Raw genomic sequence first — 19,024 nt, forward strand, 5'->3', positions numbered from 1 at the left:
TTCCTCCCCCTACCCAAACTAAACATTACACTCTCCTACTCTACTGCATTGGGTTTGGGTTCGACTCCTCCCCACTTCCATAAACAACTTACAATTTTCATTTTTTTTTTTTTTTTAGGGTTCAATTAAAAACAAAGCCTCCGTGGTTTCTGGTAAGAAAGTGGTGGAGGATTTGTTTTTATTTTATTTATTATTATTTTTTTTTTGGAGGGTCAAAGGGGGAAATATAAAAAGAAAATGAAGGTAAAAGCGTAAAGGAATGGCCCAAGGAATTAAATAAGAATGTGGCGAAGCTCCATATATAATATCCCACACATGACCCCAATTAATTCCTTGTTTTCGATTTCTTTAAGATTTTTATTTTTTATTTTCTTATTTTCTTTTATTTTAATGCTTGAGCCAGGTGGTGCACGCGTGTGACATATCCTCTTTTACCGAGCCATTTCAGTTCTCTCTCTCTCTCATGTTTTAAAACTTCTCCCTAGTAACTCAATTATCCCGTCCAACCAACCTAATATCAAAGTTGACCGTTTGATTATGGCTTAGCGACTCACAATTACTAGATATTGTCCTCTTACGTGTTTGTTAAGAAAAAGTTTTCATACCTTTATAAAAAAAATGTTTTGATTTTTTTCTCCAACCGATGTGAAATCTCACAATCGACCCCCTTTGGTGCCCAACGTCATCGCTGGCACACTGCCCAATCTCCACTCCCTTATAGGAGTCACCGTTCTCGCTAGCACACCGCATGGTGTCTATCTCTAATACCCAAACTGTAACAACTCAAGCCCACCGATAGTTTGAGCTTTCACTTTTGGGCTTCCCTTCAAAGTTTTTAAACACATGTATGCTCAAACTGATGTGAGATCTCACAATCTCCCATTTTGAGGCTCAACGTTTTTGTTGGCACTTGTTTTCCTTTCCAATCGATGTGGGATCTCTTAGTATCATGTTAGCAGTGCAATCACCCGACATTAGTTAGAAAGAGAAAATACACTAGGAAAATAAGTAAAATGAAATATTTTAGGTGAAAGGGAAAGTACATAAAAGTGGGAGTATTAACCAAAACGTAAAGTATGAAAATGTATTAGAAAGATAATTGGTTTATGAAAAGTAAAGTAAATATTGAACGTGAAAGCTGAAAAGGAAACAAGAATTGATTAAGTTAAATGAGAGTGAATAAAGATTAAAGGGGGTAAAAAAGGATGGATAAAAAGCCCTAACCTTTTATAATTATTAATTAACCACCCACTCACCCACCCTGCAAAGTGCAAAGCCCCCCTCCTTTTCTTCTTACTTTAAAATTACTCTCTAAAATTACAATTTTACGGTAACTCAACATTAAAATATATTCCCTTTACTTTAACGTCAGTTGGTGTATAATTTCGACACGTGGATGCATGGATTATGGTAATTTTAAAGTGAATTGTTGGATTAAAATGGATAATATATTATTTAATAAAAATGAAATGTATTTAAAAAAAAAATAAAAAAAGGAATTAGTAAAATAGGGGGATAGGGGTGTTTAGAATTGTACCATAAATAAAGCAAACTAGAATCTTTCCTTCAGTTTCATGCCCTACTCTGAGTCTATACAAATTACCAATTAAAACGACACCGTTTCACTTACTCCTGAATTCTGTCAGTCCTCTTTTTCTTTTCTTTTTTAATATATTACCCATTACTAACGGTGAAAAATAAATTATTTTCTCAATATTTCAAGCTTGTAGTTTAATTTAACAAATTAATTAAATTAATTAAAATTAAAAAAAAAGTTAATAGAATTGAAAAACAGTGAAAAAAAATGATTGAGATACAAGGTTTGGTCAGTTTTATTGTGTGTTAGACAGGGTTGGGGACTGTTTGGTGGGTTCAAATGGGGAGTGCTTTATATTGGGTTTGAGTGGCAGGGGGGTCAATCCAAAAGGCCCATGCACCAATCTTTTATGCTCTAAGTTGCCTGGGCCACACCACAAATACCAATATTCAACCTCCAAATAATACATATATATATATATATAGACACAAAAGAAAATAAAAAAAGTTGTCAATAATTAAAAAAAAATAAAAATAAAGGTGTCTCACTATTGCCATCTTTTTCCCTATCCATGTCATAGTATTTGGATTTGCCACTTTTTAAAAGATTACCTTTTTAAATCTCTTTTTATCCACATTTTCTTGTTTTTTTTTTTTTTTTTTCCTCATCAACTAAATTCTTAATATAAACATGTTTAAGCTGCTTAAAATATTTTAACATTTTCAATTATTTTGAATCATTTATTCATAATATGATTAAAAATAAAATTGTTTTATTTTTTTGGAGAGAGAGAGAATAGAAACAATCACTATTCCATTGAAAAGAAAAGGGGAAAATATTTATATTTGATTCTAAAAATTCCCAAAAATTTATAAAATAATAATTAAAAACACATTAAATTTTTTGATAATGATGATGATAATGAAAATGATATTTGACCAAAAAAGAAAAATGGAGGGGCGTCGATTGAAGGGCATTTATGTCTTTTAGGACATTATTTGAGCTCTTTTTCAAAACTTTGGGCATGTTGCCATCAAAAGGCACCAAAACACTTTAATCCTTCACCCGAAAAGCAAAACGGTCAGAACTCCCAAAAAAAAAAAAAAAATATATATATATATATTTAGAAAAAGAGAATGGCCAACATGAACAAAGTACTTTGCCATCCTTCCCTTTAATCATCACTCATCCAAACCCCACATAAAATGTGGACCATCCCCAACAAAAGATAAATTAAACAACAACAACTGTAGGGGTATTTTCGTCTTTTCATCTTCCAAGAAAGTTCCCATAAAAATAAAAATAAAAATAAAATTTTGTCTTTTATTGTCTTCTTGTTGGGCCCCATTCCAAAGTCCATGTGGACCCCATGTAATCTCCCGAATTTCCTTCCTATCCGTACGATTTTGAAAATAAATAAAACTACTAAAATAATTACAATAATAATAAGAGCAAAAAATAAAAAATAAAAAATAAAAAAGTAATGATAAAGTTTAATTTTTATGGGGGGGGGGGGGGGGGGAAAAATATGTAACATGATTATGTTAAAAAGTGGATGAAACTTAGAAAGGGGGGATTTATTGGTATTGATATTGGGGTATGAGCTTATGACTTTAACTTTAAGGGAAAAAAAAAAAGAAAAAAAAAGAGAAGGGCTTCCTTTTTTGACTGCCTCTGTCTCCTCTTTAGACCATTCTTTTCTTTTTTGATTCTCTATCATTATTCAACCCACTCCTCTCCTACCATTTTCTATCTCTTCTTTCTTCTTATTACTTTCAAACCATTAGATTGGTAAACATACTTCATAACAATCGGCTTAAGTTGTTACAAATGGACTAAGCGGTGTACCAGCGGAGACACTGGACCCTGAAGGAGGTGGATTGCGAGATCACACGTCGATTGTAGAGAAAAACAAGTGGTAGCGAGAATGCTAGGCGGGATTGTGAGATCTCACATCAATTGGAGAGTTAGCGAGGATGTTGAGTGGGTTTGTGAGATTGCACATTAATTGAAGGGAGGAGCGAAACATTGTTTATAAAGGTGTGTAAATCTTTTCGTAACAAATGCATTTTAAAAACCTTGAAGAAAAGTCTGAAAGTGAAAGCCAAAAAGATAATAACTGATAGTGATAGTTTAGACTTTCCTTGAATTCGCGGATTTAGAATGAAATGCACTTAAAACATGGTTAAGTGGTAACTATCACTTATGACAGACACATGAAAAAGTAAAAAGAGCATTTGACAATCTCCCAAAGATCTGGTGCATTATAAGCGATGTGGGAAACATATAAGGAACATTAATTATAAATAATTGTATATTAAAAAATAAAATAAATAAAATAAGCACATGTATTACTAATTATTTTGTGGACCTAAGAAAAATGATGCAACTTAGCAACTACTATGATCGTGAATCAAAAATTGACCATAATAACATCATTCACACGCATCAAAACCACTCATATTAGTCATTTCACAACTCACCTCCTTTGGGGGCTAACATTCTCGTTGGCACACCACCGTGTATCTAGCTTTGATACCATTTGTAACAGCGCACCTTCAACCAATGTGATCTCACAATCCACCTCCTTTATGGACCAGCGTCATCGCTGACACATCGTCTGGTGCCTAGCTCTGATACCGTTTGTAACACCCCAATATGATATCACAATCCACCTCCCTTGAGAGCAAGTGTCATCGATGGTATATCGTTTGGTGCCTAGCTCTAATATCATTTGCAGCAGTCTAAGCTTAGCACTAGCATATATTATCCACTTTGGCCCTTTACGTATCAACTAGCATATATTGTTCGCTTTTATCTATTACGTATTGCTATCAGCCTCACAGTTTTAAAACGTGCCTACTAGGAAAATGTTTCCACACTCTTATAGCGAATGCTTCGTTTTTTTCTCTCCAACTAATACGAGATCTACAAATTTGTTTGTATCAATTTTTGTTTATAATATTAAGAGCAAAGAGAGGATCACATATAAAAGGTCGTATAAGGTCGTGGACATCATTATTAAAAAAAAAAAAAAATTGAAAATGTATGATGACAAGGGATTGGGTTTGATAATTACAAATAAAAATATTTTGGTGGCACTCGATTTTCACAAAAAGAAAGGATCGGATCGATAAGAATTATAAAATAATAATAATAAAATAATCGAGTAAAAAGATTTTCCCATAACGAATGATCATGGTGCAAAATTTTTCTCATAAGATTGTAAGATGACATATCATTATGAAGTAACATTGGGTTTGAATCGAACAAAAAGATCTTTCTCAAAATACTACTAGTTTTTTTTTTTTTTTTTCAACACAATCAATGCCCTTATAATTACGTTCCTCCCAACTAGATGCTTCATGTTAACAAATTTTTTCAGAGTAGTCGAGTGATTCCCTCTTCTACGTTACTCGAGTAAATGGTACCACTCCCTACTGTACACAATATCAAAGAATCCTCCTCCATTTGGATACACTAATATCTTGTTTAATGTGAACTGTTAACACATGACCTTATCAATATTGTTTTATTTTATTTTTTTTTAGTAGTTTTACATTTGGAAACCATCAACCCGTCAAGTCATGATACTGCATCCCTACGAACTCGAGAATCAACTGCAGGCCCTTTTCATCCTAGCATGAAAAATATGAAATGTTTATTCGTTGAGCAAAGATAAGCATGTTCATTGCGATTTCACCCTTCCTCATTCTATTCCACAGACGATCAGTGATAGAAATAGGTAACTTTGACGTACATGTCATCTAATGCAACCAAACAATTGTGTTATGAAAATGATTGATGCGCTTGATCGTATAACTAGTAAATATCTAAATTATGTATACCTCGAACCATTTTCATAGATAAGACAAAGAAAACTAATGGCCTAATTTGATGTGAAAAGCAAGGCAATTGGTGTTCTATCCTAAGATGATTGTTAAATAATAATTCTCTATCCTACGATGATTGTTAAATAATAATTCTAACAAGAATAGTGTTTGATATTGGGAGGGAGTAGGGACTATCATATGGCAATTAGTAGATAAAAGCTTCAACAAATTTGTTTTTTTCTTACTTGAGAAATTAAAAAAAAAAAAAAAATTAAATGAAAACAAATTAGATAAGCTTTTTCGGGGGGTTTTTTTTTTTTTTATTGATTGAATGGAATATTGAAGTAAATCCATAATAAAAATTGGAAAAGAAACATGATGGGCCTGGCCCAAAGTATTGATGGGCCTGGACCAAAGTATTGATGGGCTTTGACTCAAACTCCATAAGGAAAGAATCTGCAACAGTGTTGAAGCCCATGTTCTGGTTTGGAGTTGGATATCAACCCAACCCAATCCAATCCAATAAATATTAAGCGGTGCGTCAGGCTATTTGATACGGACCAATTTTACGAAATTGTGTAAATATTAAGCGCAAAATTTGCTCTAAAACAAAAAAGAATAAAAAACAAAGTGTTTCTTTTTTTGTTAAGGTTGGTGGACTCCGAATTTAATCAACAAGAGAAGTTGAATTTGAAAAAAAAAATTCTAATAAAAAATCTCGATTTAGTGTTTAATAATTTCCTCTATTATCAATTTTGTATATTAATTTTTTTAAATATTCGAAATTTATAAACAATTATGCAATATAATTTATCTCTTATCATTTATGCATGTATTAATGTAACTAATAAATCTCGATTGAGTGCCTAATAAATTCCTCTATTACCAATTTTGTATATTAATTTTTCTAAATATTCAAAATTTATAAATAATTATCGATATAATTTACCTCTTATCATGTAACAGTTCAAGCGTACTACTATCAAATATTGTAGTGGTATACCTTAGCCTAATATCATGTAACAGTTCAAGCGTACTACTATCAAATATTGTAGTGGTATACCTTAGCCTATTACGTATCGTCCTCCTAACAAATATTGTATTTGTATCCCTTAGCCTATTACCTATCGTTCTCCTAACAAATATTGTATTTGTATACCTTAGCCTATTACGTATCGTTCTCTGTCTCACGGTTTTAAAACGTATCTACTATGAAGAGGCACCTTTATAAAAAATGTTTTGTTCCCCTCTCCAATTGTGTGATCTCACAATCTACCATTTTGAGGGCCGACGTCCTCGCTGGCACACTGCTTAGTGTCTGGATCTGATACCACTTATAACAACACAAACCCACAGTTAATAGATATTGTCTACTTTGGCGCCATACATATTATCATCAACCTTACTCTTTTAAAATGCATATATTAGAAAAAGTTTCAACATCATTAGAAGGAATATTTAGTTCCCCTCTATAGACTGAAATCTAAAAGACAAGAACTCCCATGAGACTTCACGGTAGAGAACACGAGGGATGAGTGATGAGCATCGATGATCGACCTACCTCAGTTTTACATCGGAAACATAAAACCAAAAATTCCCAAGAAACGAAGATGTCCAGGTTCATCCTCCCAACCAAAAGAGGGAGAATATTTACTAGGAATCTTCATTATCCCCTTTTGAATCTTTCGCAAGTTGGATCATTATAAATTCATATCCCATCGTACCAATTCAAAAAAAATTGCAGAATCCTCCTCTGATTCCCTTTTTTGTTTCTTTTTCTCTCCCACTTTCTAAACCCCCTCGGCTTAATCTTCTCCTATTTCAGCTGAATTTTCATCAATCTCGCTTGGAAGCCTTCGTCTCCATCTCTAATGGCGTCCATGGCGACTGGTTTCATCAAAACCCCATCTCCATTTCATTTTATTCAGAGAACTTCCTACACCCATTTGGGCGCTCCTATTACAGTCTCCATTGCTGGCAGCTCCAAGGCGAAGAAGACCCATCTCCCGCTCCGGGTTTCGATGGGTTTGATTGAACCGGACGGCGGAAGGCTGGTGGAGCTTCTGGTTGAGGAGCCTCTGCGGGGTTTGAAGAAGAAGGAAGCCTTATCCTTGCCCGCGATCCAGCTTACGAGCATCGACATTCAGTGGGTTCATGTGCTCAGCGAAGGATGGGCCAGTCCTCTTACCGGATTCATGAGAGAATCCGAGTTCCTTCAAACGCTTCATTTCAATTCCCTCAGGCTTCCAGATGGGTCTGTGGCGAACATGTCAGTGCCCATTGTTCTCGCCATTGACGATGCCCAAAAGCACCGCATCGGGGACTCCACCAGTGTGGCTCTCATTGACGCCAAGAACAACAACCCCATTGCTATTCTGAAGGAGTAAGATTTTCTCCACTTTTGTTCTGTGTTTCATTCTGGAAAATTTTATGGTTCTGATGAATCTCTCTGCATTGGTAAACCCATTGTGTGGTTTTTAATCTTATGTTTGGATGAATCAGTATTGAGATCTACAAGCACCCTAAAGAAGAAAGGATAGCAAGAACCTGGGGCACCACAGCCCCTGGGCTCCCTTATGTTGATCGTGCTATAACCAATGTTGGTAATTGGCTGATAGGAGGTGACTTAGAGGTTATAGAACCAATCAAGTACCACGATGGCCTCGATCGATTCCGACAGTCGCCTGCAGAACTACGGGAGGAATTCACCCGGCGAAATGCAGATGCAGTGTTTGCATTCCAACTGCGAAACCCAGTACATAATGGGCATGCATTACTAATGACTGATACTCGCCGTCGACTGCTTGATATGGGATACAAGAACCCCATTTTGTTGCTTCATCCTTTGGGTGGCTACACCAAGGCCGATGATGTTCCACTTAGTTGGCGAATGAAGCAACACGAGAAGGTACCTAATTGTAAACCATCTTTCCTAGGCTTTTTGTTGATTGGATATGGAAAGATCTAAACTTTAAGAACTGGGTCTATTTTACTACCAGGTGCTGGAGGATGGTGTTCTTGATCCAGAGACAACAGTGGTCTCCATATTTCCATCTCCAATGCACTATGCAGGGCCAACAGAGGTGCAGTGGCATGCAAAGGCAAGGATCAACGCAGGAGCCAACTTTTACATTGTTGGACGTGACCCAGCTGGAATGGGTCATCCTACGGAGAAAAGAGATTTGTATGATGCAGAGCATGGGAAGAAAGTGTTGAGCATGGCACCTGGACTAGAGCGGCTAAACATCCTTCCTTTCAGAGTAATAAGCTTTATTTAGAATGCCATGCCATCAACTCACTTAGATAGAGGAATTACTAATCTATCTATTATGTTACACATTCAGGTTGCTGCTTATGATAAAACTCAGGGCAAGATGGCCTTCTTTGACCCCTCTAGAGCTCAGGATTTCCTTTTCATATCCGGCACCAAGGTAATTGCCTGCGCATATCTATAGTGATTTGTTTTATAATGAAAAACAAGAAAAAGAAAACCAATGTTTGGATGGTGCAGATGAGAGGACTAGCAAAGAATAAAGAGAGCCCACCTGAAGGATTTATGTGCCCAGGTGGATGGAAGGTGCTGGTTGAATACTATGAAAGTTTGGTACCTGCTAGCAGCAATGGCAGACTTCCTGAACCTAACCTGTTCTGGCGTAGGCTTAGGCTGTTGTGCCCGTCACATGATTTGCCTCGCTTTGTAAATTCAGATGCCCTCATTACATCTTTAGATTTGTACAACACAGCATATTGTATAGAGTTTGCTTGAGATGGGTTTACCGATGTTGTCCTTATATTATTCTGATCCTTTACAGGTTTTGTTTCAAGTAGATGAAAAGTTCATGGATAATTACAAGGTTGTGGATGAAAATTTTATTAACGAGGAAAAAGCAGAACAGTCCAATGATTCGACTTTTAAAGCTGTAATAGACAGGTAGAGAACTACATACCAAATTACTAAGATATTATGAACTCCGCCTCCCAAATGATGGAGTTCAGTTCAGCCACCTTGCATCAGCCTAAGGATTAAAGCTCAAGAAATCTTAATCAATACAATAATATAGCAATTGCAGTTCTAGTTAGGCGACCCATTCACTTTTAAAATAGAGAATATGATGAAAAGTACATGTGGCGAATTGAATTTGTTAATGGAAAACGCAGCAAGAAGGCGCTTTACCCAAGAAATCGCAGCTCCAGTTATGTCCAGTTTGGATATAACCCTGCTTTCAGGTTGCCGCTACCCCAGCCTACAAACAATACTCAAAAACAGTATAAATTTTAGTTGCAAAAGCACAATCATGATGACAGATCGTTCATGTGCTCATATGAGTAGCAGACTGTTGAACTTTATGTGCTAAACAAAATCTTGAAAGCTATAAGGTTGACGATCACTAAGTACCAGTGTCAGAGAGGAATAATAGAATTTGAACATCTCTGTTGTAGACAACTTCTAGTATTCTAGAGTCTTATTCAGCATACTTTCCCATTCCTTGCATTAGATGAGCAGAAACTTGTAAAGACTACGGAGTTAAGGAGTAATCAGCATGAGTTGCTCCACATTACAGCTGAATCACTAGTAGAAGATAGCAACAAATCCCCAGTAGAAGATAGCAACAAATCCCCAGAGGACTGCAAGGATGCTTTGGAATTGAGTTTGAACAACACTTACGATTCAGCAGATTCTACCATGGAAGATTCAGAGGAAACCAGCAATATGGATCAAGTTATTGATACAGGCCGAGATACTAATACGGAAAATGATGGAGATAAGGGAAAGGATGCCATTGTCCTAATGGACAAAGAAAAATCAACTGATGCGGATTGTAATGGTTCAGAGCCAGACACAGATGTGGAGAAGAAAAATGGTGATCTAATAGAGCCAAGGCCATGCCATGAATATACAATGCCAGATGCCAAAAAAGTTGTTACTAAAGATAAAGAACCTGCGACCGAATTGATACGTCATAATTTTTCGTGTTTACCACCAGAAGAATCTATGCAAGTTCCTGAGAGTGAAGACAGATTCACGGATCCCAATTAAGAGAAGAATATTTGGGAACTGAAACAGTCATTGAAGACAATATTGCAACTCAATTTAAGATTTCAAATGCGATCCAAGTGGAATGTACCTCGATTGGATCACACTCCAGGAGCAATGCAGAAGAAACTGAATTTTCTACTGGATTTGTAGCCAAGAACAAGAACCAGAACGAGGCTCCTGGAGAGGATTGCGAGGATCCAGATGGAGAATATTTGGAAATTTCTGAACAAGGTATGGACACTTTATATTTATCTATTGGAGATTGCAAGCATAAGAATGAGGAGATAGGAAAGACGACGGGAATTTCAACAAACAATGAACATGAAGCGGAAAGACAAGAACCAGATGAAAGCCTATTTGAATCACCAGTTCCATTCCCCACATTCGGAGGAGAAAATCAAGAATCACCACGAAGAACGAGCAAGAAATGAAATTCCGACAATTCAATTGGTGATATCGAGATGCGTAAATCGCGTAGCTTCAATACATATATGCAAAGCGAAGGAAAGACAGGAGAAACAGAGAAAAGTCGATTGCTATTCCAAATAAAGACAGTCGAAGATTCGCCAAACTTGCATAAGATTAGCTTCACAAAGCCAATGGAGAAACGAATAGGGAAGTTGGGAAGAAGCGATTCAGAGAAACTGAGACCTTCTTTTCCAGGGCTCGCGAAAGAAAAAGAAGAATCGAGGATGGAATTAAAAGCCATGGATCAAAATAACTTAGCAGCAATGTCTCTAAGGTAGCGAAAGACTTACCACCGCCATTGCCGATTCGTAAAGGGAAGCGTAGAACCAAATCCCTAATTTTTGGGACCCGCATCTGCTGGTGCTACTGCAATCAATCGAATGGATTTTGTCGACAAGATTCACAACCAGCATTCGAGTTTCTGAATTGTTTACTTCCCATGATTTCTTCTTCTTCTTCTTCTTCTTCTTCTTTTCTTTTTCAGTTGCGTTTCAGGCGCGAACGACGGCATGATACACTTGTACTTCATTCTTGCACTTGTTAGTCGTTAGTTGAGATTGTTGATTATAAAACTAAAAAAAATTAAAAAAATTAAAAAAAAAAAAACTGTTTCGAAGGCTGATTGGAGGATTGGAGGATGAGAGTCTCACGTACTAATTTAATTTAGGGAGTGATCATGTTTTTATCATCATCAAAAAATACTTTATTTATGCTCAAATATCCTATGCTGGACATTTTTAATGTAGACGGAGTGAAAAGAGTTTAATAAAAATAAATTGTTTTAAACATATAAGAGGGATTAAAGCAAGATGAACAGTAAAAAAATTGTTACTAAGAATAAAGAGGGGATTACATTGATGAACAAGTGGGCTAAAAGGGGCAAAAAGTACAAATTAATAACTATGCAAGGAGCAGGAAATTAATGAAATTATATGAAAATAAATGAATTTTAGAAATCCCTTTGTTTTTCTTGGGACCGTTGATTAAAAAAGGCTACTTGAATCTATCATCCAACGGTCATCATCATCTTGACGAATTCTTCAAAATTGACCTGACCATCACCGTCCAGATCGGCTTCTTTGATCATCTGCTCCACTTCATCATCGGTCAGCTTCTCCCCGAGGTTGATCATCACGTGCCTCAGCTGCAGTTCATTGACAAAATTAAATTTTTAAAAAAAAAAAGCAAAAAAGCATCAATATTTTTTTCCAGCCGTTAGATTCTTCACACCCCCAAAAGTCAACGAATAATCCCACCATTTAATTTTTTATATTACCCATCTTCTTTAATCCAGTGCGGACAGGTACATGGTACACAACGTACTACACATACGGTACACTGTACTCCCATTTCACAAATATTTTATAATTTATCACAAGAAATTTATTTATTAAATATTAAATAATATTACAACTTTTGACCAAATATAGATATTTTTCGAGTATTTATTATATTTTAATCAATTATAAACAAATTTGAAGTAAAAAAAAAAAAAAAATGTACCTCCGTAGCTGAGATGTATCCGTTTTGATCTTTGTCGAACACTTTGAAAGCCTCTTTCAGCTCTTCTTCCGCATCAGTTTCCTGGAAAAAAAAAAAAAAAAAAAAAAAAAAGTCAATATTCAAACATTTTGACTCGAAAATTCAGTTTTTTTTGGTGGTTTTGGTTCAGTACCTTGATTTTCTTGGCCATCAAATTGAGAAACTCAGCGAATTCGATTGTTCCATTGCCGTCGGCGTCGACCTCATTAATCATGTCCTGAAGCTCCTCCTCCGTCGGATTCTGATCCAACGACCGGATCACCGTCGCCAATTCCTCGATAGTAATGCACCCTACAAAATTTCAAATTCCTGTTCAGTTTCAAAACGCTCTGTAAACGGAATCAGAAAAGGGGGGCTCACCATCGCCGTCCTTGTCGAAGAGACAAAAGGCTTCCTTAAACTCCACGATCTGTTCTTCACTCAGTACTTCCGCCATGTTTTTTTTTTTTTTCCTTCGACAGAAAATTTTCTCGGGAAACAAACAGAAAGAGAGGGAAAGGGAGAAGAAACAGAGGAGGAGGGTTGGGAAAATTTGGGGAATGGCGGAATGTGAGCTGGGTTTATGTAGAATTCCGAGGCTGTGAATTGAGAAAATAATAATTATTATTATTTTTTATATATTAGAAAAATAAAACATTCCAATTTAATAATAACAAAGCTAATATTAAGAGTCAAATTTAGCTGAAGAATTCCTTCATTCATCACCACCTTTACAAAAAGGAAATTTTTAAATAATTTCTTAATATCAAATTGCTCTAAAATAATATAAAACCTCCCCTAAATTTGTAAATTTTGTATTTTTAAAATATTGGAATTTTTTAAAATAAATGACAAAATTTAAGAACAGAATTTTTACGTGTTTTTAAATTATAATTTTTTTTTTAAAAAAATGGTGAGATATTTTGAAAAGTAAAATAATAGTTGAATATAATATTTAATTATATTAGGGTTAGTTAAAGGGTGGAGGGAAGGTTGGAGAGAAAAAAAATGACAGCTGTGAGGGTTGAAGGAGAGGGGACAAATGGAAAGGCCAACATTGAAAAAGGAGAAAACTTGTGCATTGGAAGATGTGCAGTGAGCAGCAGAATCCTTCAACCCCACCCAACACGCTGCACTGCCTTGCCTTGCCTTCTCCTGCCCCTTTGCTTGCTTCCCACACACACATTTTCATATAATCTATACTATCAAAATCTTCGATTCCATTTTCATTCACTTATTCCAAAAAAATTCTCCACAATAAAATTCTCCACAATAGTATGATATTGTCCACTTTAATCATAAGTTCTCATGACTTTGCAAACATAAAAAAAAAAAAGTTAAAAAATAGAGTTGAATCGGTACGTGTACTTAATTTGGATAATCACACAAATAAAAAGAAAAGATGTATAATGAGTGTGATTCATGGAATCATAGGGATTGGAGGAGACAGATCAGGGCAGGAAGAAAATTAATTTTTTTAAAAAAAAAAATTAATTCAAAAAATGAAAAACATTAAATGAGAGTATGGCTGGAGACGCGGTTTCTGGGTGTACGAAATTGGATAATTTGTATATATATATATATATTTTTTTTTAATATGAAGTGGGAGGAATTAACACGTGTACACGTGACAGACTTTTGGCGCAGTTCAAAGTTTGGACTTTGAAGGTTCAAAAGAGGAAGACGGAAAACACACGACGCGGTAATGGGAATTTAATTTCCAATTGACTAAAATTCAAACCCCTAAATTAATTAATATTTTTTTTGTTGGGACGTTGACTATTTGACTCTCCCTCCAATTGGGCTTCACAATAATATAGGCCCAAAGTAAGGCCCAAAATAAGGATACTGTGGCTGCCGGCGGCGCAACGTGTGGCAAGATCATCGTATAATTTTAGGTTACTTTTGTGGGGGGTACTGTTGCGTCTCATGCTTTACTCACTTTTTCATTTAATCATTTTTTTCTCACTTTTACCTCCTTCAAATCATTACATTACCAATAATACTAATCTATTATTTTTATTATTATTTTTTTGTCTTTTTAGCATTTTAAATAAAACTACAACACTGTCAAGCGTGCTAATAAAACCATTAACTTTATTATTACTGTTTTTTTAAACATCAACTTTATTGACTATTCAACATTATTGACTATTCAACAAAAGAATCTTTAATTATAATAAGATTACACCAACTATTCACAAATCATGATATCAAAGATGAGCGATTATTAATAATATTTTGGGTGAATTCTATATTTTTTTCGAAACACAATCCCAAAGTCACAATGTCACCTTGGCTAGAGTCGACTAGGTCGAGGCTTTGGTGGTGAGCATGTAACACTCGAGTAAATGAGAAGTAGATGAATGAATCAATGTAAGGCGATCTTGATGATTAAGAAAGTTAGAATGATGGGTGTCTTTCCTTTCTTCTTAATGAGACTTGAGATGAATTGTATAGTTGTTTGAACAAACTGAGACCGGTAGCTGGTGGAGGAGTGTTGAGGAACAAACAAGAACACAACAAAACTATGTTTTGAATTCATATAAATTAGGATCTGGCACTAGTTTAGAACAAAATTATAGAGAATTTATAGTTGAAGGAATGATATAATATAGTGATTCAGATATTTATTTGTTGATCACGATACATTCAAAGGAGTAAAGCGTGGGTGGGGTTCACTGTAATTCGGCGAAATCCCAATAGAAGTGAGACAAAGCAGACAGCCTACGAGAATCATGAAAAAGCAGACAAACTTTTGTTCTTAAAACAACCACACACATCCATTTGAACAATTTCACCTTCTTTTTCCTCTTTCAACCCTCACGCACAAGAAGCCAAAATCAAGATATAAAGCACACAAAAACCCCAGCTCCGTCGTTCTCCCCCCTTTCGCTTCCATTATTCAGATCCTTCTTTTCCTTGATTTATGGGGTACCCATGGAAATTTGTGGGTCTATCTTCTTTTCTTCTTTAATTCTCTCTTTTCTCATTCATTCCTCTGTTTTTCTCTGCTACTACTAGAATCTTAGGGTTTTGGGTCTGAGTTGTTAAATTAGTCATGGCGGAGGCTGCTGTTCCCATTGCCCACCGGATTCAGTCGTTATCCGCTGTGGATGCCGTCGGAAAACATAGGTTGCTGGCGGAAATGAAGCGGCTCGAGCAAGAGGCTAGGTTTCTAGAGGTGGTGGTTCTTTTTTACTTTTTGTTCTTTCTCTGTTCTGTTTTTACATGTTTGGTTGTTTCCAAGAACTTTGAATTTCAATTGAAGTAGGACATTAGTGAGATAATTTGATGGGTTTGGCTCAAAATGGTTGATTTTTGTTTCTGGGGAGGGGAGGATTTTGCTGGGACAATGATGAACAAACAAAGGAACAGAATGAAACTGGTATTTCTCTGTGGCAGGAAGAGCTGGAGCAGCTGGAAAAATTGGACAAGGCGTCGGCATCCTGTAAAGAGTAAGTTGAATTTGGTAATGAATTTTTCATTCTTTGTTCCATGAAAAATGCCAACTTTTTGAAGGCTTTGTTTTTACATTGAATCTGAATATAAATATAATAATACCAGGCTGTTGGGCTGTGTAGAAATGAGATCAGACCCTCTACTTCCAGAGTATGCTTCTTCTTACTCTATAAACATTTCCTGATTCATTTCCCATCTTTAAAATCATGATCTGATTCATTCTGGTTTGGTTTTCTGCCAGAACTCTTGCCCCGGTGAATCCAGCTTGGGATCGATGGTTCGAAGGCCCGAAAGACTCGAATCGATGCCATTGTCGATGCAGATGCTGGATTTTGTAACCATTCTGGTTTCCACAGAGTGAATTTGAATTTGAAAGCTCTCATGAGAAGACGATGTTTGGCAAGCTCAAGACTCAACCATTTCTCCTTAACAGAGCTTTCACATTACACATTAATGTTGGGTTTGCCAATTGGTATAGAATCCAAAAAGTACTTTCAGAATGAACATATGAAGTATTTAAAAATATTATTTTATAAATTTACGTGACGTTCAAGTACTGCAGCAGGTTGAATAGTTTTTTCTTTTTGAAATTTTCGAAAAAAAAAATAATTGAACCTATCACCAGAACTTTTCGCAATCTCTTTTGCTGCACACAATCCACCGCAATTTTAAATGTATTATAATCTTATCGACAACATTTTAAGGGCAGAAAAACAGGTAATCTTTTAACAAAATCCATATGAACCCTTCCGTCTCATTTGGAATGACACTAGGCAATTCTTTTATATGGCTCCATTTTTCAAAAAATTTAATACAACCCTTAAATCAAAATGGAATTAAACAGGATATATAAACTGCTCGACTTGTATAAGAAGAGATAAAGGGCGAGGAGTTTAACCACAAGATTACAAGAATGAATCTCACAAGCTGTGAGTTTTTCGTATCAACTAGTCGCTTTGCCGGTAACGTGCTGTGCAATCCATCCGAGACCATCGTATAGACCGTCTCCGGTGAGGGCAGAGCAGGCTTGAATGTGCCAGTCGTGATTCTTAATGCTGTGGAGTGAAAGAGCATCGGTGATTTCAACGGGAGTCATGGCATCCTTAAGATCCTGTTTGTTTGCAAAGACCAGCACCACAGATTGCTGAAGATCTTCATGACCGAGTAGTCTGAACAGCTCCTCCTTCATGATGGTGATTCTTGCTCTATCTGTGCTGTCTATCACAACGATCACTGCATGCGTTCCGCGGTAATATGTTGCCCATGATGTCCTAAGCCTGTCTTGCCCACCAAGATCCCATACCTAGAGAAAAAAATTGCCAAATGGAACATGTTTAGTTGAGGGAAAAGCTCAGTTTCACCTTCCATAAGAGGAACAAAGACGGGTTTTGTGCAAAGTTTCCTATATAAATGGATTATCTAAATATCTACTTTTCCAACACGTACTCTGGTTTCTACTATCCTAATAAACCAGCCCAATTTCTGAGGAAACCACACGCAGATCACAAACATCAACCCAATATTTCCCTTTAGAAAGACTGCAAATTGTGGGGGATTTTGGGAAGTTCCCAGTTAAATGCTCTCACCAAATATGTCTCATAAAAGCCAGGATAAATCTCATGCTTCGGCTGGGCTTTTCACAAGACTAGACTTCCCGAAGATAAAAAAGGGAATACGTTGCTTTATTCAAGAACTACTTTGGGACTTCACACGCAAGGTATCAGGTTTACAGACAACACACGAATTCCCATATCTTGCATCACATTTTCTTTTCTAGGTCAATCTTTTGCATCAACCAAATACACAAACTCGCAATTTCACGTGACAACTAAACATTCAACTGGCCGGAGCATTCAAAGATCACAGAGCGAAACTATACAAACCAATACTCAAATAGAATACTACAGTGAAATTGATGGAGGAGAAGAATCCCCAATGGGTGGAATATAATGAACAACAAACAGGGAGCATCCATAAAAAAATAGAATAATAAGAAGGCAAAGTAAAAGTAAATTGATATAGATTGACTGCACCTCGAATCGAATGTTCTTGTACACAAGCTCTTCAACATTGCTTCCCACGGTAGGATGGGTAGTAACAACCTCTCCCAAGTGCAATTTGTAAAGAGTCGTCGTCTTTCCCGCATTATCCAACCCAACCACCACGATCTTGTATTCTTTTGCCGGAAATAACATGAACCAGAATCTCGACATGAAAGCCCCCATCGAATCCCACAGGAAAAGACCGACAAATCGCCTAAATGTCCAAACAAAGAAAAACATAAATTCCTCATCAACAACAACATAGAAGTCAAATACATGGAATTTGTTGGCGAAAACGATTGGAATCGCCTAGAAATTAAAACTAGACGAGAAGGCCCGGAGGGATGGAAAAATTGCAGATCCAGATCAGAATTGCTTCAGAAAACAAAAAGGGCAGAAATTGAAAAGACAGTAACCGAACCTGATTAAATCGATACGGGAAATCCGATATGGAAGAGTGAAGTGCAGGAGCTTTACAGAAGGAGCCGATGTAGAAGCCAAAGAGAAAACCCTAATCCGCGATTCAGAGACGAAATTTCTAGCTTCCGAAATAAAATGATAATATTCTTCCGCGCTAAGTTAAATGAGCTTTAAGCGAAGGTGGTGGACAGCAAGGATCGTTTGATCCATTGTGGCGGCTGACGTGTCCATCTTTATGAGGGTAACGCCGTGTTTAGTTGGGTATAATATCCACAATCGGAAAACCACTCCATTAAGTTAGTTGTGTTCACCAAAAATCTGCAAGAAAATTATAATTTATTTTAAAAAAATGAAGACTTAAATTTTGTTTTTTGTTTGGGCCTGAGTGGTTGGGCTGTTAAACTCGATCTTACATATTGGACCTAAATTATGTGGCCGAAGCCCAGCCCAACAAAAGAGAACCCGACCCGACTCCTTTATTCCGGAATAACTTAATGGTTATACCTAAACCTTTTTAAATACTTAAATCATGATTAAGAAAGTATAAAACCTTATTAATCAGGAATAGCTTAATAATGGTAATCAATCAATGTTGTACATAATGGATTAATGATTTAGACCATAATAATTATTGTTTTCTTTTTATTTTAAAATTTTATTCCACATTTAAAAAATAAAAAGAAAAAGAAAAGGAGATTCTTTT

The 19,024-nt window shown here is 36.1% G+C and overlaps 4 protein-coding genes, 1 long non-coding RNA gene and 1 pseudogene across 5 annotated transcripts; 3 read left to right on the top strand and 3 right to left on the bottom strand.

Moving 5' to 3' along the window:
• The first annotated feature begins 6,857 nt into the window (after nt 1-6,857).
• Nucleotides 6,858-9,543, top strand: LOC111790482 (ATP sulfurylase 1, chloroplastic). The gene is made up of 6 exons (XM_087122282.1): nt 6,858-7,753; nt 7,873-8,278; nt 8,370-8,630; nt 8,715-8,801; nt 8,882-9,067; nt 9,183-9,543. The coding sequence occupies exons 1-6, from the start codon at nt 7,242-7,244 to the stop codon at nt 9,303-9,305; spliced, it is 1,575 nt and encodes a 524-aa protein (XP_086978408.1). The 5' UTR covers nt 6,858-7,241; the 3' UTR covers nt 9,306-9,543.
• On the bottom strand, nt 8,602-9,056 carry LOC147793305 (uncharacterized). Its single transcript, XR_015420314.1, has 2 exons — nt 8,916-9,056; nt 8,602-8,819 (listed from the first exon to the last, which is right to left on the bottom strand). It is a non-coding gene; the product is annotated as an uncharacterized LOC147793305 (long non-coding RNA).
• LOC111790295 (uncharacterized) lies at nt 9,516-11,455 on the top strand (annotated as a pseudogene).
• A 231-nt stretch (nt 11,456-11,686) lies between these two features.
• On the bottom strand, nt 11,687-12,949 carry LOC111790512 (calmodulin-like protein 11). The gene is made up of 4 exons (XM_087122283.1): nt 12,779-12,949; nt 12,552-12,709; nt 12,380-12,460; nt 11,687-12,020 (listed from the first exon to the last, which is right to left on the bottom strand). Exons 1-4 carry the CDS (start codon nt 12,852-12,854, stop codon nt 11,883-11,885), a joined length of 453 nt encoding a protein of 150 aa, XP_086978409.1. The 5' UTR covers nt 12,855-12,949; the 3' UTR covers nt 11,687-11,882.
• Nucleotides 12,950-15,165: 2,216 nt separating this feature from the next.
• Nucleotides 15,166-16,415, top strand: LOC111790511 (guanine nucleotide-binding protein subunit gamma 2). Its single transcript, XM_023671433.2, has 4 exons — nt 15,166-15,581; nt 15,803-15,855; nt 15,965-16,009; nt 16,101-16,415. The coding sequence occupies exons 1-4, from the start codon at nt 15,459-15,461 to the stop codon at nt 16,195-16,197; spliced, it is 318 nt and encodes a 105-aa protein (XP_023527201.1). The 5' UTR covers nt 15,166-15,458; the 3' UTR covers nt 16,198-16,415.
• A 198-nt stretch (nt 16,416-16,613) lies between these two features.
• LOC111790506 (uncharacterized) lies at nt 16,614-18,491 on the bottom strand. Its single transcript, XM_023671428.2, has 3 exons — nt 18,323-18,491; nt 17,893-18,115; nt 16,614-17,162 (listed from the first exon to the last, which is right to left on the bottom strand). The coding sequence occupies exons 2-3, from the start codon at nt 18,082-18,084 to the stop codon at nt 16,803-16,805; spliced, it is 552 nt and encodes a 183-aa protein (XP_023527196.1). The 5' UTR covers nt 18,085-18,115; nt 18,323-18,491; the 3' UTR covers nt 16,614-16,802.
• Between the last annotated feature and the right edge of the window lie 533 nt (nt 18,492-19,024).

This window comes from Cucurbita pepo, chromosome 3, assembly GCF_057944985.1.
Source record: "Cucurbita pepo subsp. pepo isolate OVF chromosome 3, ASM5794498v1, whole genome shotgun sequence".
In the NCBI taxonomy this organism is placed as follows: Eukaryota; Viridiplantae; Streptophyta; class Magnoliopsida; order Cucurbitales; family Cucurbitaceae; genus Cucurbita; species Cucurbita pepo.